Raw genomic sequence first — 24,141 nt, forward strand, 5'->3', positions numbered from 1 at the left:
CATATAATTATTTATAAGGAACCTGCATTTAGAAAAATAATAATATATTTTGGGTAGGAATAGATTGCCCAGAAAGACACAAACCTTGATTTTGTTTTTTGTTGTTGTTATTGTTTTGGTACTGGGGATTGAACCTAGGGCACTTAACCACTGAGCCACATCCTCAGTCCTTTTTATTTTTTATTTAGAGTCAGAGTCTCCCTTAGTTGGTTAGGGCCTCGCTAAGTTGCTGAGGCAGACTTTGAACTCATGATCCTCTTGTCTCAGCCTCACGAGTTGTTGGGATTACAGGTGGGCGCCACCATGCCTAGCCAAACCTTAGTTTTATAAGTACTTGCTTCACTAAAAAAAAAAAAAAAAAAAAAAAAAGAATACTCACAATTAAAATGAAAGGAATCATTTATTCAAGAACTACATTTGAGCTGGGCACAGTACCCACCCCCACTCCCTGTAATCCCAGCAGCACAGGAAGCTGAGGCAGGAGGATCCCAAGTTCAAATACAGCCTCAGCAAATTAATGAGATTGTAGGTAACTTAGTGAGACCTTGTCTCAAAATAAAAAAATAAAGAGGCCTGGGGATGTAGCTCAGTTGTTAAGTACTCCTGGGTTCAATCCCCCATACCATAAACCAAACAAAAAACTACATTTGGTCATTTGAACAACACCACCAACAACAAATCCATTTAGCTATGAGAACATGCAATGCACCAAAATGAATCCAGGAAGAGTTAATAGGAAAGAGGACTCATTTGAAAATCAGAATGCTGGAGTACGTTGTTAAGTGAAGTCAGTAGGCCACAGGAAAACAAAAACACCCGTTCTCACTTACATGCAGACTAAAAAGTTTCTTCCAAAGAAGTAGAAAATAGAATAGCAGTTACCAGAGTCCAGGAAGGTGTGGGGCAGAAGGGAGGGAGAGAGGAGGGCTGACAGGTGCAGGGGTGAAGCTTCATAGAAGGAGCAGTTCCTCGGGTTCTCTGTATAGCACATTGTGGTGGCTATGGTCGGCAACTGGTAATTGAATATTTCAAAATAGCTAGTAGAGGGGCCGTAGTTGTGACTCAATAGTAGATCACTTGCCTTGCATGCATGAGGTACGAGGTTGGATCCCTAGTACCACATAAACAAAAATAAATAAAGTAAGGGTATTGTGTATTATCGAAAACTAAAAACAAAATTTTAAATTAATAATAAAAAAAGCTAATAGGATTTTGAACATTCCCAGTACAAAGAAATAATATACATCTAACATGATAGATAAGCCAGTTTCCCTGATCTGACCATTATACATTGTGTACATGTATTGAAATATCATGCTGAGTCCCCATAAACATGTACAATTGCTATGTATCAATTGAAAAATTTTTAAAAGCCCAGAAGACTATATTAATAAATATTTGTGGCTCTTTTGATGGGGAAGGAAATAGCAGCAACAACAAAGATTTTAAAATAATGAGTAATAAATGTAACAAGAAATATTGTGAGACCCAGATGAAGAGAAATTGAAATGCTACTGGGATACATGAAAGGAGACTTCAAAGAGAAACATAACTTTTTTTAAAAAACAAAGGGTATGTGTGTGGGTACATATATAATTATTATTGTTATGAAATTATTTTTCTTAAATTACTCTTTACATTTAGTATCATGTTATTAAAACTACAATCATTATTTTAGCTACTTAAGCTAACTTTAAAGTTTTTATTCTAGAATAGCCAAAAAAAAAATTTTGGAGGGTCTAAAATGAGTGACAAGCTATTCCCTGTTAAAATGTATTTCAAAGGTTTGTCATTGTTGAGATGGTTCTTGGTAAATATTTGGAGGGTGGGAGATGCCTGAAGAAAGAAATCTCAGGCTGGGGTTGTGGCTCAGGTAGAGCACTTGCCTAGCATGTGTGAGGCACTGGATTCAATCCTCAGCACTGCATAAAAATAAACAAAGTAAAGGCACTAGGTCCATTTACAACTAAAAAAAAGTAATACTAATACTAAAAAAGAGGTTTCACTGTGAAAGTACCCAAATGTCCTCAGAACACCCTATGATCAATCACAATTGAAACAGAATTTAATTTTTTTTTTTTTGGTTTTGAAGTGTAATAGGTGAATAAAAGTATATAAATTTAAGAAGTACAACATGATGTTTTGACATATGTGTGCATCATGAAGTGATTCCCATAATCAAGCTAGTTAACATATCCATGTCATGTAGTTGCTGTTTTTTATTTGGGGATTAAGAACTCTGAAGACCAACTCTCTCAGCAAATAAGCAATGCAGTGTCATTAACTGCAGTCCCCAGGCTGTACATTAGGTCTCCAGAACTTATTCATCTCATGTAACTGAACCTCTGTACCCTTTGACAGATATCTTCCCTTTCCCCCCGGTTTTCCAATCTCTGCTTCTATGAGTTCAGCTTTTTTAGGTTCCAAAAATAAGGGAGATTATTTAATGTGTGTCTCTCTGGTCTGGCTTATTTCACTTAGCATCATGTTCTCTGGGGTTATTTAAAATACTGGACTATGGACCTGACTAGCCAGTTATCAGTAGACATACAAATGGCCCACAGGCAGAGAGGTGCTCAACACCACTAATCATCAGAGAAATGCAGATCAAAACCACAGGGAGGCGGGGCTGGGGTTGGGGTTCAGTGGTAGAGCACTTGCTGAGTATGTGTGAGGCACTGGGTTTGATTCTCACTACCACATATAAATAAATGAATAAAATAACGATCAATCAACATCTAAAAAAAAATTAAAAACCACAGGGAGATGTCACCTCACATCTGTTAGAATAGCTATTAACGAAGGCAAAAGACACCAAGTGTTGAGGACGTGGAGAAAAGAGAACCTTTGTACGCTGTTGGGAATGTAAATAGCAACAGCCATTATGGAAAAGAGCATAGAGGCAGTGTGGAGATTCCTTGGAAAGCTGGGAATGGAACCACCTGTAAGATCAGGCAAGGCGCGCAGCGACCAAAGGAGGCAGATTTAAAAAGGCCACGGAAGGAGGCTTTATTTGAGATATTTCTGGTGGAACTGGATCAGACAAACAGGGTGGACGGGGAAGGGTCTGAGGAGAAACCAAGTGGGAGTTCACCGGAACTGGGATTTTATGGGGCTTAGGCAGGAAGGGAAGGGCTTGGGACAGGAAAAGGTGTTTTTAGAGTCCCTTGTCCCACTGGAGTTGGTTCTGGGAGCTGGCCAGGATTGGCCAGGGGGTCCTGATGATTGACAGGCCTGTTAGTCCAGAGATCCCGCTGATTGATAGGCGTTTCTGTTGGTGCCTGATTGATGTTTCTTTCCTGCACGGCTGCTTTGTCCTAAGTCACCTCCACCGACCTGACACCACCATTTGACCCAGCTGTCCCTCTCCTCGGTCTATACCCAAAAGACTTAAAAACAGCATTCCACAGGGACACAGCCACATCAATGTTTATAGCAGCACAATTCACAATAACTAAACTGTGGAGCCAACCTAGATGCCCTTCAATAGGTGAATGGATAAAAAAAAATGTGGTATACATACACAATGGAATTGTACTCAGCAATAAAAGAGAATAAAATCATGCCATTTGCAGATAAATGGATGGCACTGGAGAAGATAATGCTAAGTGAAGTTAGCCAATCCCAAAAAACAAATGCCTAATGTTTTCTCTGATATAAAGAGGCTGATTCACAGGGGGGTAGGGAGGGGGAGCATGGGAGGAATAGATGAACTCTAGATAGGGCAGAGGGGTGGGAGGGAAATGGAGGGGGCAGGGGGTTAGCAAGGATGGTGGAATGTGATAGATATTATCATCCAAAGTACATGTATGAAGACACGAATTGGTATCAACATACTTTATATACAACCAAAGATGAAAAATTGTGCTGTATATGTGTAATAAGAATTGTAATACATTCTGTTGTTATTTATTTTTTTAAAAATCAATAAAAAAGAAAAGAGCATAGAGGATTGTCAAAAAATTAAAAATAGAACTACCATATGATCCAGCAATTCCACTTCTGTGTATATTCAAAGGAAATAAAATAACTTTTTTTTTTTTTTTGGTACAGGGGATTAAACCCATTGAACCCAAGGGCACTTAACCACTGACCACATCACCAGCCCTTTTTTATATTTTTATTTACACACAGGGTCTCCCTGAATTGCTTAGGGCCTTGCTAAGTTGCTGAGGCTGACTTTAAATTCGCGATCCTCCTGCCTAGGCCTCACAAGCTGCTGGGATTACAGGTGTGCGCCACTGTGCCCAACTGAAATCAGTATCTTAATAAAATATCTGCACCCCCATGTTCACTGTAGCATTATTTGCAGTGACCAAGATATGGTACCAGCCTAAGTGTCTATCAACAGATGAACAAATAAAGAAAATGAAAATAGACACACACACACACACACACACACACACATTTAATTATTGTTCAGTCTTTAAAAAGAAGAAATCATGCCATCTGCAAAAACATAGATGAACCTGGAAGGCATTATGCTAAGTGACATCAACCAAATTTTTGTCTTTGCCGAAAGCTTATTTAAGGTATGAGATTCACATTTTTCCTATGTCTGTACTCCAACCCAAACAAACTACCCTGTTCCATGCACTTCTGCTTCTCAGTATTACAAGAATTGACCCTAAGGCCTTCCTGTCCAATATGAAGTTTCTTGATCAGCACCAGCATCCCTTGGGAGAGTATATGAAGTGCAGCTTCTCAGCTGGGCACAGTGTCTCATGCTATAATCCTAGTGATTCCGGAGGCTAAGGCAGGAAGATCACAAATTTGAGGCCAGCCTCAGCAAAAAATGCAAAGGGCTGGGGATGTAGCTCAGTGGTAGAGCACCTGTGGGTTCAATTTATTTCATTTTACTTCAAATTTTTTTTTTTAAATGCAGAACTCAATCCTACCTTAGACCTGGAGAATCTGCATTTTAGTAAGATCCTTTTGGGATTTTATGCATATCAAAGTATGAGAAGGGATTTACTACACCAACCTTGTTTGTGGAATAAAATTACCTGTTGCCCCTCACTTATTTTCACTGAACTAAGGTTTATTCCAAAAGTGTTCTCTTTTGTACCCATTAAAAAAAATTACTTTTGTACCTGACTATAATAATTCTTAATCTCTGTCTCTTAGGACACGTTCCTACTGGTCTCAAATGCCATCCTGACCAGGAGCATCTGGTGTATCCCCTGGGCTGCACAGTCCTCATTCAAGCACTAAATACTCCGGAGCAAAAATTTCTGCATGGCCATGGAAATAATGTCTCCTGTTTGACCATCTCCAAGAGTGGAAATTACATTGCCTCTGGACAGGTCACGTTCATGGGGTTCAAGGTGAACAGATTGAAAACAATCCCTGTGGTTGTACTTAGAGGCACCTCTCTAGAGATGCCACTCCCCCCAAGTCCTTGAGTCCCTTGGTCTAGGCTGCCCTGGACCTTCCCCCCCCTTCCTTTCCCTTTGACTTCTCTTTGAACCCATTTGCCTTCCATCTGGCTGAGAGGGAAGGAATGAAGTCTTTGTGCTAGATGTCTCAGCTCATGGCTGATAATGGATAGGAACAAAAGACCCTGCTTAAAACCGGTCCCGTTCTGTTGCTCTGTGGCTTGCTGGTAAAGCATGGTCTGATTTTTTAGAGAAGTGACATTCCTGATTATCTCTCACCAAGAGGGGTTGCAGTCTCCTTGGTGGATTCTTTTGAAGCCTGTTCTCTGACGGAGCCTTCTTGCCCACAGGCAGATATCATTCTGTGGGATTATAAGAAAAGGGAGCTGTTGGCTCGGTTATCACTTCACAAGGGCAAAGTTGAAGCTCTGGCCTTTTCACCAAATGACCTGTACTTGGTGTCACTGGGAGGCCCGGATGACGGAAGGTAAGGAACAGAACCTATCCACACTTATTTTCTACCAGGTGTATTGCCAGAGGTTTCAAGCACCCTGTCTCCAGCGATATCATCTATTAGGCTGGCTACTAATACTTCCATTCACTTTTATGTATACAGCATTTCCTTGTTTGAGCTTCGTGGCTTTGTTAAAAAGGAAGTTCGCATTTATGCGTAGTTATCTACTCACAGTTCTCTTAATATATAGACAAATCAACAAAATGTTCACGATTCTCCCTCCTTGAAGAGTCCTGAATAAGTGGTCAGGACCTTTGGTTTTGGACAACCAAAGGTCACACCATCCATGGACCATCCCCATTTGACTGTCTTTATGGGAAACATATCCAAAAATCATCTCTAACATTCGTACCTCAGAACTGGGCACACGCCTGTAATCCCAGCAACTTGGGAGGCTGGAGGATTGCAAGTTTGAGGCCAGCCTCAGGAACTTAATGAGATCCTGTCTCAAATTTCTTTTAAAAGGGCTGGGGTATAGCTCAGAGGCAGAATGCCCCTGGATTCTCCCAGTACCAACCCTCCTCCCCACAACACACACAATTCTTACCTCCACTTAAAGCAGTTGTTCTCAACTTTGGTGCTCACTGGAATCACTGGGGGGGGGGGGAGATTGTAAAAATTCCATCTTTGGGGAGAAAAATGGCCCCTTCACCAAGGTTAATGTGGTGAAACTGTTATTCTCCTGGTAATTTTAAGCTTGATCTTAGGGTATCTAAAATTTGCTTGGAGAAGATTGGAGAATGTTGAGAAGCCGGTGAAAGAGTGCCCTGCTAGTAAAATACAATATGCCTACCCCTGGTTAGTCCCTGTGGTGAGGAAAATGGGGTTCTGCTGCTGAATGATTGGTTTTGGACCACCAAGGGTCACCTTGAACCTGTGGAAGGAGTCCATTCTACCCAAGTCACCTGGATTCTACACAAAGGGGGAGAAATGGAAGGAATGCTGCAAACTATAGTAGACACTCTAGAGTTTGCATTTACTTTTTATGTCTTGTAGCCTATTTATGAAACATTTGTATCAATGCTATTATACCGTCTGTGTTATCATGCAGCTTACACCAAGGACAACTCCATGTATGTACACACAGACATATATATGGCTCTCTTTGCACTGAATGCATGCAAGTCCATTGTACAGATGTGCCAAAATTTATTTGGCCAACTCACTATGTTGGTGCCACTGATTTATATTTAAATTTAAAATTTGTTTCTGAAAAATTGAAGCTATATCTGGCCAAGGTATGTAAAGAAACCGTGTTTGTTGTCCTTCTACCAAAAAGGACCCAAGATTCAAAAGTACAATTCCAATGTCCCTCCGTGTGTACTTGTACCACGAGATTCCTGCTTTTTCATAGCTTTTTTGAGATATATTTCATACTATAAAATTTATCCATGGAAGGTATTTAATAGAGTGGTTTTTAGTGTATGTATACTTTGTAATCATCACTAAAATTAATTTTAGAATATTTTCCACACCCCAAAAACCAAACCATAGCCCATTAGTGGTCATTCCCCATCTCTCCTCTCTTCTCTCAAGGCATACACTGTTCTACTTTCTGCCTCTATAGATTTGCCTACCTATTCTGGGCATGCCACACAAACGGAATTATAAAATATATGGCCCTTTGTGGCTGACTTCTTTCACTAAGTGTAATGTTTTCAAGGTCCATCTCTTTGTAGGATATACCAGGATACTCATTTCTTGTTGTCAAATAATATTCAAATAATACCGTGTGGATACCTCCATTTTCTTTATCCCTGCAACTGTTAGTACAGTTCATGAATTTCTAGGTCTTTTTGTTTTGTTTGTTTGGGTGCTAAGGTTGAACACAGGGCCTATAGTGCATGCTAAGAACATGCTCTCTGACTGAGCTACACTCTCAGCCCCCATTTCCACATTTTATTTTATTTTATTTTTGTACTGGGCATTGAACCCAAGGGTGCTTTATCACTGAGTTACACCCCCTGTCCTTTTTGTTTATTTGTTTATTTTTATTTATTTCTTTATTTTTATTTTGAGACAGGATCTCACTAAGTTGCTCAGGGTTTCACTAAGTTTCTGAGGCTGGCCTCAAACTGTGATATCAAGTCACTGAGACCCATTTCCACTTTTAAGCTATTATTATTAATGGTGCCTATGAAGATTCATGTATAATTTTTTTTGTTTTGTTTTGGGTTTTATTTTATTTTTTGTTTTGTTTTGTTTTTGTTTTTGAGACAATGTCTCACTAATTGCCCAGGCTGGTCTTGAACTTGCAATCCTTCTGCCTCAGCCTCCCAAGTATCTGGGATAACAGATATGCACCATTGCACCCAGCACACATAAAAGATTTTGTGAGGACATATGTTTTCATTTCTCTCGGGTATGAAGTCTTCACTTTTGTTTTTATTGTTCATCATCTAGTTATCATTTTAACCGTTTAAGTGTTTACCTCTCAACTTTCTACTTTAGATGTTATTTCTCAATTTCCCACTATGAAAAAAGAGGGATTTATAGATTTTGCCCCACTTCCTGTTCCTCACTCCTAATGATGTTGGTGATTCCTGTAATAATACAGTCTATGTATAGATAATGAGGAAAGTATAGATAGGCCTGTTTTTACATTAACAAGGTTTGTAACATTTGCATTCGTTTGCTTTAAATGTTTTGATTCAAGCATTTGACATAATACTCCTTCCCCAACAGTCTTGGTATTCTTATCCAAACACAATTCAGTTTAGGACTAAATTGTATGATTGCACCAAGAAAGAAGGAAATGTCACCCTAAAGCAATGCTTCTCAAAGTGTGGCCCCCAGATCTGCAGCATCTGCATCAACTGGGGCTTGTGAGGAAAAGCAAACTTTCAGGTTCTACCTCCGACCTCCTAACTCCCACTCTGGGGAGAGGGGCCTGGCAGCCACCTGCAACAATTATTTTTAAAATTATTATTTAACTTTATAGATTTATGGGGTATGATATGATAATTTGATACATGTGTATGGTGTAGAATGGTCAAATCGGGTATTATCTGTCTTTCTGATTCTGATGCATGTTCAAGTTTGAGGACACTCTCTTAGGTCATCCACATTCCTTCTTTTCCCCCTGCTAAAACACTTCCTCAAGGAAAATTTTCACTCAAGATAAACGGAGGGTAAACCTTTATGCCTTGTGTGTTTGGAAATGTCTTTCCTTGAGCATCCGAATTTGATGAGCTCACTGGCTGCTGGCCACATCATCATTTGCCTTCAAAGGTTTTGAAGTGTTAGTATTTGTCTTCCAATACCCAGTGTGAGGGAGGAGATGTCTGGGGCTCTAGGCATTTATTTGTACCTTTGTTAGTAACCTATTTTGCTTTTCTCTCTCTAGAGCCACTAAAATAGTTGTTTTCTTATTTTGAAAGCTGGATGTTCTCTGACATTCTTTTCTTGCTTGTTTTGGCAGCGTGGTGGTATGGAGCATAGCCAAGAGAGATGCCATTTGTGGCAGCCCTGCGGCCGGCCTCAATGTCGGGAATGCCACCACCGTGGTGTTCTCTAGGTGCCGGGATGAGATGTTCGTTACTGCTGGAAAGTACGTCTCTACAGTCGGAGTTTCAGAAGCCATACATTACGACGTTTGCTTGCAGAAAAAAATGGGGTTATTCCAGTTTAGGGGAACATGTCTTTAGTTCTGGAAAAACACCTTACATTATAATTTTCATAGCTTTCATAGTCATTGAAAGTCCTTTTAGCTAAAACTTAAAAGGCTTTTAGCTGAATACCATTTTAAATATGAAAATTCTGTGATTTCTACTAGATGATCCTGCTGAGCTGCTAAACTCATCTCAAGTTCATTTATTTATTTATTTTGGTACTGGGATTTCAACCCAGGAATGCTTTACCACTAAGCTATATCTCTGGCCCTATTGATTTATTGATTTCACTTTTTCCCATTTTTTTTATTGGTGCATGATAGTTCTACATAATGGTGGGGTTTGTTGTTACATATTCATACATGCACACAATATAACAATATAGTTTGACCAATATTATTCCCTGCCTTTTATTTTTTTATTTGTAAACAAGGATCTTTTTAAGTTGCTGAAACTGGCCCCAATTGGTGATCCTCCTGCCTCAGTCTCCCAAGTCTCTGGAACTACAAGCATGCACCACCTCACCTGGCTCAGGTTCTTTTTTGTGGTTGAAAACAAATTATTTCCAATCTGTGCTCACAAAGTAATTTGCACGATTACACAGATTCACTTACCAGTTGGTATTTCTCACCACCTGCTTTTGATTTAGGTCTCATGAAATGATATTTTGCAAACAAACTGTGCCAGGAATTTCAAAAGTTTGGACTATTAGCCATATGACATAATTTCCAGTGGGCCAGTTTTACGCAGCTCACGGTGACCAAGTTGGACATCTGAACAGAGGTCTGCATCTAACAGAAAGAATTATTTGCAGATGGACCATCAGAGCCCTGTTTAGAGTCTGGTAACCAGCATTTCAGTTTGAGGGAAGGTTGAACATGTATAACAGCTTTCCTTTTTATGTCATGTACCAGTTCAAAGGTGAGAAATCTGAAGATGTAGGGTTGAAGTACACACTGTTATCTCCATCTCCCTTCTGTGAAAGGTATACACAGTGGTTACTTTTCCAGCTAGAGTAAAGAATTGGTGCTGCTCTGCATCTGTCCTGTTTCCTGTGACATACTGCATACCTTTATCCTGTGACTAGTTATGAGGAAAGATTTATTGAGAGCTGTGAAACTACCTGGCCTACGTGAAAGTCAGCCCCTGCCAAAAAAATCCTATGAGGACAGTGCTCCAAGGCAAGATCAATTGACCATGCCCTCCTCTGCCTTCTGAAGCCACAGATGACTCAGCTCCCTTCAGGGTTGCAGAGTGGCTTGGCTAAGCCGCTGTTTTATGGAGTTTTGTTGTTGTTCCTCAGCAGCTGCTTATGCAGAAGGAGTTGGTCCATTTTAAGGCCCATGGGTGATGTTCACCAGGAGTCAAAACTAAAAATTTTATACCAATCAGAATTTTTTAGGGTAACCTATATTCCAAGTCTGCTTCAATTTCATTTGAGGCTGAAAAATGTTAAGAGAAAGTTAACATTTTCAAAGAAGGTTTCTGTCACAGTACATGGGTACAAGTATACCTGGGTCCTCTATCACAGTTTTGATTTCATGTATTCCATTATATTGTCCCCATGAAATAACCTAAACATTCCAGGATTTCAGTATCCAAATGCTACCTACCATTAAGACCAGGGAAAAGCCCTTGTTTTAACTTGGAAAATACAGTCAAAATAATTATTGAGCACTTAACATTGAACACTTCCTGTCATTTTGGAGGCCAAAAAATAAAAACTGAGCTTCATCTATTTTTAATTAATCTTTTCTGCCTTGAGGTATTTAGCTGAAGTCTTTGTGATGTTGACCTTGACACTTTTTTTTTTTTAGAGAGAGTGAGAGAGAGGGGGACAGAGAGAGAGAATTTTAACATTTATTTATTTTTTCTTAGTTCTCGGTGGACACAACATCTTTGTTGGTATGTGGTGCTGAGGATCGAACCCGGGCCGCACGCATGCTAGGCGAGCGCGCTACCGCTTGAGCCACATCCCCAGCCCCTGACCTTGACATTTTAAAATAATTATTCAGATTAACTCAAACATCAATGGTTACATACCAACCATATATCAAGTACTGTGTTAGCTGCTACCTTAAACTTTCAGTTTCTTAGTCTCAATTTTCCTTCCTTGGAGACAGGACCGTCTCTACTAAAGTATTTCCCTTTAAAAAGTTTCCCTACAACTCAATACCTTGATTTATCCCTGTTGTCTAATTTGGTATGCCAAATAAACGTCTCCCCTCACCCTCACCTCGGGTAACCACCATTTCAGTCTCTGTTCCTAAGAGTTCAACTTTCTAGATTCCACACGAGTGAGATCACGCCGTACTTATCTTTCTGTGATCATCTTACTTCACTTAGCATAATGTCTTTCCAGGTTCATCCACATTTTCACAAATGATAGGGTTTCTTAAGACTGACTGAATATTTCCTTGTGTATATATATACTACATTTTTTTTTATCCACTCATCTACTGATGGACCCTCAGATTGTGTGCATCATGGTGACTATAGTTAATACATATACACATATAATGTGTATTTACAATATACGTATGCAATATGTTTATGCAGTACATAGGAAACACTGTATCGAACTTTGCAAACAGAGTAGATCTTAGGTATTCTCACCTCAAAGAAATGTGTATGAAGTAATCCGTATGTTTAATACCTTGATTTAGCCACTTCACAATGTGGGTGTGTATGTATATAGTGTATATGTATATGTGTATATATGCATATATATCTCAAAGCCTCATGATGTATATAATTTTTACTTGTCAATTAAAAGTCAGGAAGGGAGAACACAAAAAATAAAGAGGGAAAGAAACTTAAACTGGTTTTCTGGGCATTTCTTTCCTTGCTTAGGTGTCTTTATGGTCAGAATAGAAAAGTGGAACATGCTCTTCAAGGTGAATGACCGATGGGCGTGAGTTACCACTCTGCTGTGTACAAGCTCTGCATTCTGTCATTGAGAGAGATGATCTGGAGAGATCAGCAAACCTACTTCTTAGGGTTATTGTGAGGATTGAGTGAAAGATCTTAAGTAGAGTGCTAGATCATAAAAAAAAAAAAACCTCTCAGAAATGTTCTCTTCAGCTTCTTCTTCAAGAGAATACAGAGAATGTAGAAGAGATGACGAAGCAATTAAATGGATATCCATTTGTGATTTTTCTTTATAGTGGGACAATTCGAGTATGGGAACTCGATCTCCCGAACAGAAAAATTTGGCCAACGGAGTGCCAAACAGGACAGATGAAAAGAATAGCCATGTGTACTGCAGTAAGTATTGCTTCAAGTATTATTTTAAGCAACTATTGCTACAAGTTCCTGTTAAAAGAGTATCAACCAAGGGGTGGGTGCTGTACGCTGGCCTAGGAGCAGGAAGACAAGCTGTAACATACAGAATGTTGATGAGGAGGCACAGGTGAGAGCGAATGTCACTTCAGTTTTACTTATTTATTTGCAGTACTGGGGATTAAACCCAGGGGTGCTTTATCACTGAGCTACACCCCCAGCCCTTCTTATTTTTATCTTTAGACAGGTTCTTGGTAAGTCTCTTAAAGCCTTGCTAGGTTGCTGTGGTTGGCCCTAAACTTGTGATTCTCGTGACTCAGTGTTATGATAGCAAAAGGTGTGACTTAGGCAGTTTGGGGGAGAGAAATAAAGAATGTCCACCTGTTTCTGCCCTAGTCGATGCTTTATTCACTCAGATCACTCAATACAATTTCACTCTATAGGTTCTTAATCAAGAAAACGACGATCCTTAATGCTAGGCACTGCAATACGCATCATCAGTTCACAGCGAACAATTCTAGATTAATGAATTCACAGCAAACAATCCTAGATTAATTCTAAGCACTGCAAACACACTTAATCATGACAGACATTCCCTCTGCATGCTGAGTTCAAGCATTGGATCAAAAGCCTCAAGCCTTAGGCTCTGAGTCCAGCAGATGCACACTCACTCAGGTGATCAGGTCAGGAACCAAGGCGGGCTTCTCCTGGGGTGGAGCTGATGGCCGATTGAGGAGAGGGTTGTGGGGAGAAGTTGCAGCTCTCCCCAGGGGCGAGATGTGGCTGTAGAGTTTGAGATGAGGAAAATGTAGAGGATCAGCAAATGATGGGAAGTGTTGGGATGTCAGTCCAGGTCCTCATCAGGCTCTCAGCGTGAAGGCATTAGTATGGGCAGGCTGAATGTCTGTACACTTGCTCTATTATTTATACTAAATTTGGGGGCTGTTGACCCCCCCCCCCCTTTCGATTCTTATCAGCTACCACCAGATTTCTCAGTGACATCGTTTACCCTGGGGTTAAAACATCTGGTCTGATGGTCCCCTCCCTGATCCTTTCCCTTCCCCTCTTATCAGGGGAGGACAGCCTGCCAGAGGCTTCACTCTGAGTTTATCTGAGTGGGGAAAAGTGACTTGTTTGTGCCTGAGGGCCGTATTGGAGGGCTCCCTTAGGTGTGCCTGGTGAGACTGCAGATTTCAAACTGGAGTTTTTAAAATGGAGTTGCTTAGACTAAGGCCTAAGGCCGTCCTCACACTCAGCCTTGAAGTCACTGGGATTATAAACCCACATCAGTTTTACCCGGCTGTCTGTCCTCAGATGCCCAATATCTGTTTCACCAGGAGGGAACATGGTTCTACTGGAAGCAGTGTAGCCAGAGTGTGCTCAGAGCCCACAGTGTATCCCTATGTCACCAATATTGTTTTGTCACTGGAAGTCTGGTTTTTGATGGTAAAATATTATTGTTGAAATGCATTCTCAACCTTAAAAAGAAATGATTCATGTTTTTTGTTTGTTTCCCAGTACTTGACATTGAGCCAGGGGTGATTTACCACTGAACTACGTCCCCAGCCATTTTTATTTTTATTTTTTTAATTTTTTTTAAATATTTATTTATTTTTTTAGTTATCAGCAGACACAACATCTTTGTCGGTATGTGGTGCTGAGGATCGAACCCGGGCCGCACGCTACCGCTTGAGCCACATCCCCAGCCCTATTTTTTAATTTTAATTAAAAAAATTTTTTTGGTACTGTGGATTTAACCCAGGGGTACTTACCATTGAGCCATATCCCCAGTCTCCATTTTTTAATTTTTAATTTTTGAGACAGGGTCTCACTAAGTTGCTGAGGCTCTTAGTGAGAGCTAAGTTGAGACAGGGTCTAACTAAGTTGCTGAGGCTGAGCTTGAAGCCAAGTAGCTGGGGTTATAGGTATGTGCCACTGTGCCTGGCAATATATTTTTAATCCGGATTCATAATCCATACACTTAACCTCATTCTTTATTGACTTATTCCTCTTATTTCGTGCATATTCATTTTATGGATATATTCTTCAGAAAATACGGAATAAAGCAAATGCAGACCCTCTTTGTTGAAGTCCACCCTCATCCTAAGAGCCCTTTGAAGGTGTCTGAGGAGTTGGGACTGGCCGGGCATGCATGTTAACATCAGACCTGAGTAGCTGTCCAGTGAAAGCCACGAGCTGATTGGAATCTAATGTTTCCTGCAGGTCTGTGTTTGGCCCTGATTCTGCTCCTCTTGGAGCTGTTGTTACCCATCTTTGAGGCTGGGGGAGTAGAAGTAGCCATGAACATCATCAGAAGTCATCTTCATGGAGTCTCAGGGAAGCTCCCCCGAGCTCGCCCCTATCAGGGGCTCAAGGATTACTGAGGAAACAGGTCTTCAGGTTATGTTTTCTCTCTTCTCAGATGGCTGTGGATGACAGCTTTTTCTACCTTGGCACCACAACTGGAGATATCCTAAAGCTGAACCCCAGGACCAAACTTCTGGCAGACACTGGACCTGTGAAGGACAAGTACAGTTTAGTGAGTAGAGACTCATAAGTTCTGCTCTGTCCTGCCATTCTCCCCCCTCAACTAGCAACACAGACTTTCACTAATAAAGAGTCTGTCGAAAAAAACCCAAAAAGTCAGTTACATACCCAAGTCTACACCTAAATTTGCAAAGTTCACTGGCTAATTCTCTTAAGTCCTTATCTCTGGTTATTTTTGTTCCTTTCTTTTCCTTCTTCTCTTCCCCCATCTTCTTTCCCTTTCTTTATTTTTCTTTTGCACTGGAGATTGAACCCAGGGGCACTTTACCATTGCATTGCAATTATACCCCCAGTTCTTTTTTTGTATTTTTAAATTTGAGACAGGGTCTCTCTAAGTTGTTGAGGCTGATCTCCAACTTGAGCTCCTCCTGCCTCAGTCTCCTGAATTACTAGGATTATAAGAATGCACCACATTTTTTTTTGGCATCTGATTATTTTTCAGTGCAAAAACATTATGAGGTGTCCTTGATTAGGAAATCAGCACCATTCCTTTTCTCACCTCCTTAATGTACAGGGTCTGTCACTTTGTGATTTGGAACCATATTGGTTTCAGCCCAGTTGCCATATGTAAAAAAAATTCTCTTTGATCTATAAGAAACACACACACACACACACACACACACACACACACACACACACATATACATATAGGCACCTACATAGGTGTATATGTGTATGTTCCCTTTTCGACACTAATAACTTTATCTTGGATTTTATTTTAGACTTAGCTAACATTACAAGTCATGAGTGAGACCTAGAAACCACCCCATTGTTCATATTTTCAGAATTCCTAACAAAAGTCCACTGAACAATGTTAGTATTTAAACAAAATATAAACTCTACCATCAAATTATTTTATATAATAAATGCTGCTATTCCCAGCACCCTCAGAAAGTTCCAAAGGCTGTTTCTTGCTAAACTGAATTTAAAAGTTTCTCCTAAGTTCTACACCTGCCTATCTCATTTCTGATAACAGAACAGATGGTTCTAACTAAGCTTATTTAGATCCTTCTCCACTGAGCAGATATTCTCAAGAAACTTTGAAATATTGCACTGTGCTCCTGGGAAAATGTCAAGAGTTTTTTTAATCATATAATCATTTAAAATTCAAGTCTTTAAAGTGAGCCATGAAAATGGAGAAAAGCTCTGGTATAGGTAGAGAAGATTTAGAAATAATTCCAGAGGAGATCAAAGTGTAGCCTACATTGATCTCTTTCTAATTATTTTAAGAGGAAAGTAGATCAAGTTAAAGAAAGGCGAGTCCTAGAACCCTGCCAGTTCCAACAGCTGAGATACTTCCAAAGACACTACTTGAAAAACCGCTGGTCTGGATACTTCTCTGCCTGCCAGCGTTTGGAAACTAAGTGCCTCTCCAGAAAGGGTGCTGACTGTCTTTGTGTTCTTCAAACACGGAGCACACAGATCTCCTATGGATGCTTTAATTCCTGATCATTCAGGTCTGATAATAAATTCTGCAAAGCAATGATTTCAAGACATCTTTTACAGAGATGATAAGAAAATAATGCTTTTGAAGGGAAGGTGTAAGAAGTGCCACTGAGGATGTTGGGATCCTGGACAGTTATCCCTTTTGAAACACTACTTCAAAGTTTGCTTTCTGGGTAGAGAGGCAAAACATTGGAATGAAACCAGGCACAATGGTACATCCCTGTCATCCCAGTGACTTGGGCAGCTGAGGCAAGAAGATCACAAGTTCTCGTTTAGCCTCAGCAGCTTAGTGAGACCTTGTCTCAAAATAAAACATGAGGATGGCTGGGCACGGTGGTGCATACCTGAGTACCTGTAATCCCAACAGCTTGGAAATCTGAGGCAGAAGAATTGCCAGTTCAAAACCAACCTCAGCAATTTAGCAAGACCCTAACCAAGTTAATGAGACCCTGTCTCCAAATAAAATATTTTTAAAAAGAGCTGGGGATGTAGCTCAGTGATTAAGCATCCCTGGATTGCCCCTGGGTTCAATTCCAAGTAGTGAAATTAGTTAATCAATTACTTGGATTGGTTTACATTTAACCTGTTAGGTATAAAGCACTAAAATGAATAAAGATGATGACAATAATGAGGACAATAATGTGCATGTTTTATAAGATCTGTATGAAGAATCGTGCAAAACACTGAAGAAAAAAATCAGAGAACTACATTTTAGAGAAATATTTCATGTTCATTTCTCAATATTGTCAAGATGTCAGTTCTTCCAACTTGATCTATAGAATTCAATGTAATTGCAATCAAAATTCCAACACGTTATCTCATGAATATTGACAAGCAGATTCTAAGAAGGTTACATACAGAGGCAAAAGACCCCAAAGAGCAGCATAATACTGAAGAAGAATAAAGCTGGAAGACTAATATTACCCAACTTCAAGATTTATCCAAAAACTGCACTAATCAAGACAGTTATTATTTGGGTCAAAGAACAGACAAATCAATGGAACAAAACAAAGAGCCCAGAAATATACCTTCATAAATATACTCAAATAATCTTTGAGAGAGGACCTAAGGTAATAAATGTCAAAACAAGTGGATATCCACATGCAAAACAAACTAAAAACTACACATAGACCTTACATCCTTGATAAAAATTAACTGAAAATGGACAACAGACCTAAATATAAAATATAAGACTCTTAGAATATAAGATGACTGGACATGATGGCACATGCCCCTGTAATTCCAGCTGTTCAGGAGGCTGAGGCAGGAGGATGGCAAGTTCAAGGCCAGCCTCAGCAACTTAGCCAGAAACTGTCACAAAATAAAATAAAAAGGGCTGAGGGTGTGGCTCTGTGGCAGAGCACTCACCTGGCATGCACAAAGTCCTGGGTTCAGTCTCCATTATTACAAAAACCAACCAATCAAACCAACAAAAATCCTAGAAGATAGCACTAGAGAATATCCAGATGATCTAAGGCTAGATATAACACCCAAGGTGCAATCCATGAAAGAAAGAATTCTTAAAATAGTCTTCATTAAAATAAAAATGCGGCTCTGAAAAAACACTAAAATGAAAAGTCATATCATGGAGCGGGAGGAAAATGTTTGCAAAGGACATATCTCATAAAGCATGTAATTCTAGTTCCTGCCTTCATATTCTTGAGTCTTAGTTTCTCTTCTCAGACATAGTGAAAAGGCTTGTGAGCCAGAGCAGGCAAAATTCAGTTTATAGCAACTTGAAAGTAACTCATTTTATCATATTCAAACTTCATTAAGAAGCAAGCTTATTAATTCTCTGGTTATATTATTGTTGGATATTTTAAGGTCTAATATTGGCAATTGTCATTTTGCATGACTCTAACAGAATCTGATACTAGGTAATTTATAGACAGTAGAAGTCTATTTGGCTCATGGTTCTGGATGCCAGAAAGTCCAAGAGCTTAGCACTGCATCTGGCAGGAGACTGTGTTCTTTATCATCCCATGGGGGAAGGTAGAAGAGGAAAGGAATATGAGAGCAAAAGAGCAAAAGAGATCCAAAGTTACTTTTTATTATTATAATGATTTATTATTTATGAGAGATAGGACCTGTCCAGACTGACCTTGAACTCCTGGGCTCAGGTCATCCTCCTACCCTAGCCTTCCATGTAGCTGGAACTACAAACTCATTTTTAAACAAGCCTACTTTTTTATGCAACTTTTTTTTTCCTTTTCTTTCCTTTTTTTTTTTTTTTTTTTTCTATACTGGGGATCAACCTAGGGCCCAGTACTTGCTAGACAAGCTCTCTACCACTGGGCTACACCATTAGTCCCAACAAGCCCACTCTCAATAATGACATCAGTCCACCATTCAGGACAGACCCTTCAAGACTCAATCTCCTCTTATTAGGCTCCACCTCCCAACACTGCTGCACTAGGGATTAAGTTTCCAGCACTTGAACTTTGAGAGACGCATTCAAACCCTAACAGTTCTACACATTTAAAAATTAAAACTTGGAAAATTGCTTTGAATTTTAAATAGGTTTCTAACAAGGCTATGCACTCGGTGCCTTAAAATTCAGAAAATACCGTCACCAAACAGTAAGGAGCATTTTGTGCTGTCTCTGGCTGTCAGATACGGTCCCTTTGCATTTGTAAGAATAAAGTTCTGGTGAGCATGATGGCAACTGAAGGGCTAACATTGCTTCGGCTGTGTTTCCTCCTTCTGCTCTAACTGAATTTAAGTGGATGCGAAAGCATTAATGTTTAATATATGCAAAAGGCACAGATGATTGCAGGGAGGAAGTGTGGGGAAGCAGGTCTTCTTACAGGACTGGGAGGCGACTTCCTAGCACATGAGCTTGTTGTTGGCATCAAATTCCCTTGGCCAACCTGGGGGTACATCCGCACAGTCCCTTCATGAACTTCACCATGCAATATGTGCAGCATCAGGGCCCAGGCCATGCTCAGCACGTCAGGCAGTGCATTCATTTATTTTTATCTTTGCAGTACTGGGGATAGAACCCAAGGCCTTATGCATGTTAGGCAAGTGCTCTACCACTGAGCTATACCGTCAGCCCTTTGTGTTAATTTTTAATGATGAGACCACCTGACCTTTTCTCCCCCTAGGGAGTGTCGGCAATCAAATGCCTGAAGATGGGGGGTTTGTTGTTAGGCTCTGGAGCCGGATTGCTGGTCTTCTGTAAAAGCCCCAGCTACAAACCCATCAAGTAAGTTCTGGGCCCCCAGAATTGGGGTAGATCAAGACCCTCTAGAGGGAGGTTCATCTTAAGTCAGCAATTAATAGGACATTGGAAAAGTAATATTTGGCTAAAGAATTTCATCTTGCTATTAAAACCAGCTGTTAGAATCACAATATAGAATGGTTTCTTTGCTAATGAAAAGGCATCTGTTGAATAAACCAAAATTGTCCACTATGACCCAGAGGGACACTGCCCTTTTATTAAATATGTAATTTTTAATTTAACTAACCTACTGGTCCATAGCAAAGGAAATATGATGTAATTAACTTATTCCCTCAACCCTCAAATTTTAAACTTTCAAAATTGGTTTAGTCAATGAAATTTATTATGCAATGGATAACCTCTTATGAATAAGACACGGTGCTAGTAGTCACGTATTTGAATACAAACAGACAATGTTCAACAGCTATTCTTGTAGATACTGTACTATGTAATTTTTATGACTAATCTAGTTAAAATCATTTTATTTTATTTTATTTATTTTTTAATGTAAATTAGAAAATAAATAAAATAGATGTAAATAAAACATTTACATTTTACATTTACATCGTTACATTGTCATTAACGAGTACTTATCCATCACCTCCTCCACCCAAACCAATGGACTGGCTACTATATTAAAAATAAAGAAAAATAAGATATGGTCTCTGTCCTTCCAGAACTTAACAGTCTGGTTTGGGGATAAAGTATATTACACAGGGGAAAAAAACGGTCACTACAGTACAAGATAGAATATTAGCCCAAACATCATGGTCCAGCTAAGGTAAAATACATCATGGTAAGAGAAAATCAGAGAAAAGAGTAGATGAAGAGATAGGGAATTCACTCCACAGTGGAGCCAAGGCCAAACTTGAACTTGGCTTCAGCAAAAGCCATATACCCTAACCAGGGCTGGGGATGTGGCTCAAGCGGTAGCGCACTTGCCTGGCATGCGTGCGGCCCCGGGGTTCGATCCTCAGCACCACATACAAACAAAGATGTTGTGTCCGCTGAGAACTAAGAAATAAATATTAAAAATTAAAAAAAAAAAAGCCATATACCCTAACCAAGCTCCCTCAGTATGGCCTCTGCTCACCCTCAGGGAGCCAGGGGTATTTGCATTTGCATGGTGGAAAGGAACACCAGATGTCTTTGTTTGAACAAATCCGTGCGGAGCACTATTCTAGGCGTTTGGAATCTCAGTGAATCAAAAGAGAAAGAAAAGTTTTCTCTGCCCTTATGGAGCTTACATTCTAGCAGGAGGGGAAAGAATAAATAATAAATAAAATAAGCAAGAAAGTACATACAGTAATCACCCCATCTGTGGGAGATAAATTCCAAGACATCCCAGTGGATGTCTGAAACCATGGATGGGACTGAACACTGAACCACGTATGTCATTTTTTTCCTATTCAGGTCTACTTATGATAAAGTTTAGTTTATAAATTAGATACAATAAGAAACTAACAACAAGGGCTGGGGGTATGGCTCAGCAGTAGAGCCTCGCCTAGCACATGGGAGGCCCATAAAAATAAATAAAATACAGGTATTGTGTCCAATTATAACTAAAAAAAAAAATTAAAAAAAGAGAAATTAACAAGTTGTCAGAAAAACTAACACACACTTGTTTTTCCTCCTTCTTCTTCACAATTTTGTAGATAAAAGACTTGTTCTTAGCAATCTCAGCATACGATTTATTTTCAAGTTGAGAACATCCACCTTTTCACCTAATGCCTTTATGACTTCTCTTTGGCATATCTGAGTTGCCAGCATCACCCCTCTTGTGTTTTGGGGCGTTATTAAGTACAATAAGGATTACTTGATCTCAAGCACTGTGCTATCAAGACAGTTGATCTAACAACCAAGATGGCTAGCAAGTGACTTGGGGACGTGTAGCATACACAGCATGGCCATGTTGGACAAAGGATGCTTCACGTCTGGGGTGGGAGGATCAGGAAGGCACAAGTTTTCAGCACACAACTGAAAATAGCATGCAATTTAAGACTTATGAATTGTTTCTTTCCAGAATTTTCCCTTTAATATTTTCAGATGGTAGATGGCATAGGTAACGAAAACCATGGAAAGCAAAACCTCAGACCGCAGGAGGGGGAGCAGGCTGTTGTAATATTAAAAGGTGATGAGTACACTGGAAAAACACAAAGTAGGGGAGAGAATGAGATACAATTTTAAATTCAATGGTCAATTAAGAATGTATTTGTACTGGTCTTGTTCATATGAAAGGCTGTAAGGGACAGAAGCAACTTAAGAATAATGCTGCTGGGCTGGGGATATAGCTCAGTTGGTAGAGTGCTTGCCCTGCATGCACAAGGCCCTGGGTTCAATCCCCAGCACCACAGGAAAAAAAACAAAAAACAGTGGCCCACACCTGTAATCCCAGGACTCAGGAGCCTGAGGCAGGGGATCATAAGTTGGAGGCCAGCCTCAGAAACTTAGTGAGACTCTGTCTCAGAATAAAAAACTTAAAAGGGTTGGGGATATAGCTCAGTGGTAGTGTGCCCCTGGGTTCAATCCCTAATAATGAAAAAAAAAATGATGCATACACTCTGGATACATGAAGTAAATATAGTAAATTAGTTCCCTAATTTTTTAATATGCAAACGTTCCCATTGTGATAAAGATAATTAGACTCAGAGCAATTATTACAAGGCTTATGGTGTGTTTCCAAAATAGTCCTATGTGACAATGAAGGGTTCCGTTGGAGCCTATAATTTCTGCCTCCTCGGGTTTTAGTAGAGAGGTAAAGCAGCCCACGTGAGCAATCATAGAGACTAGAAAGGAAAATTGAGGCTGGGTTGTGGCTCAGTGGTAGAGCACTTGACTACCATGTGTGAGGCACTGGATTCGATTCTCAGCACTGCATACAAAAAAAAAATTTAAATGAAGGTCCATTGACAACTAAATATTAAAAAAAAAAAAAAACCAGGAAAATTACCTGACCCAAGCAGACTACTGGAGTTCCCAGACATCTGGCTCCCCTTTAACCACTAAACTTCACCTTCTCTTCAGGGATCCCAGATACCAGCACCTGGTATTTCTTGGCTGCCCTCTCTGGGCTCCTAGAGCACTTGGCTGTGTTATCACTAATCTTGACCACAGCCCTGTCAAGGAGGAATTGCCCTGTGGGTTGTGTAAACTGAGGCCAAAAGTTTCTGGCACATGGTCCCAGAGCCACAGACCTATAGTTAGCAAAGGAGCTGAGCTCCACCCCCAGCCCAACTGGGCTTATTATATATATAAATATAAAAACTTGTGTTTTTCCTTCCTTCATCAACTGTTTGGTGTCTCCTCAACAAACAGATCTACCTAAAACATCCCATTTCCCAGGCTGGCTCCTTGCACCAGAACCCTCATTGAATTCTTATTGTCCAAACAAAATTAGTTGCAAAGCAATGGGTTGAGTTCCTAGTACCTCATTGATTTATATATTCTTATTTTAAGGTTCTGGCAGAGATAATCACTATGAGCATTTTCTATTTCTTCTTGTCTTTTTTTATTGATACATATAATTAAATATGTGTGCTTTTTTTAATTTTAATTTTTTGTGGTGCCAGGGATCAAAACCAGGGCCTCATACATGCTAGGCAAGCACTCTCCCATTGAGCTCCACCCCCAGCTCAACTGTGCTTATTATATATATAAAATTTTGTATGCTAATTTTTAAAATTTTATATAGGCATCATAAACATTTCCAATTTTACTACAGGATATTTTTATGATGATAATAATATATATATATATAAACCACATATAACCTTTTAAATCACATCATTTGAATGGCTAGGCAAATATTCTATAAAGTCAATGTCCCATAGATCATCATTTACCCATTCTATTATAATTGGATATTTTAGGTTGTTTTCAACATTTTACTTTTAGATAAGGTTATAAGAGCATCTGTTGACATACAGGATCTCCCATGCCCCAATTTTAGGGTTATTTTCAAGAAATGGAATTAATAAATCAATCACTGAGTCATGGTCATGGTACCCACAAGCCCATCTTGCACAACCCATTTCAAACTACCTCTCACTGAAGAATCTCCTCTGACTATTGTAACATTTGAGGACCTCTCACTTTTCTGGCCTTAGGGACACAACAATGTAAATAACCCATGCCTTTCCA

The 24,141-nt window shown here is 39.7% G+C and overlaps 1 protein-coding gene across 1 annotated transcript in view; it reads left to right on the forward strand.

Moving 5' to 3' along the window:
• Cfap52 (cilia and flagella associated protein 52) overlaps positions 1-24,141 on the forward strand; it is a 50,274-nt gene that overhangs the window by 4,567 nt on the left and 21,566 nt on the right. The window contains exons 2-7 of the mRNA XM_005332867.4: positions 5,128-5,327; positions 5,729-5,865; positions 9,314-9,442; positions 12,671-12,770; positions 15,208-15,324; positions 19,886-19,986. Of these exons, the coding sequence (XP_005332924.2) occupies positions 5,128-5,327; positions 5,729-5,865; positions 9,314-9,442; positions 12,671-12,770; positions 15,208-15,324; positions 19,886-19,986 (784 nt within the window). The remainder of the gene's footprint in view (positions 1-5,127; positions 5,328-5,728; positions 5,866-9,313; positions 9,443-12,670; positions 12,771-15,207; positions 15,325-19,885; positions 19,987-24,141) is intronic.

The sequence above is a fragment of the Ictidomys tridecemlineatus genome, chromosome 3 (assembly GCF_052094955.1).
Source record: "Ictidomys tridecemlineatus isolate mIctTri1 chromosome 3, mIctTri1.hap1, whole genome shotgun sequence".
NCBI classification, from domain to species: domain Eukaryota; kingdom Metazoa; phylum Chordata; class Mammalia; order Rodentia; family Sciuridae; genus Ictidomys; species Ictidomys tridecemlineatus.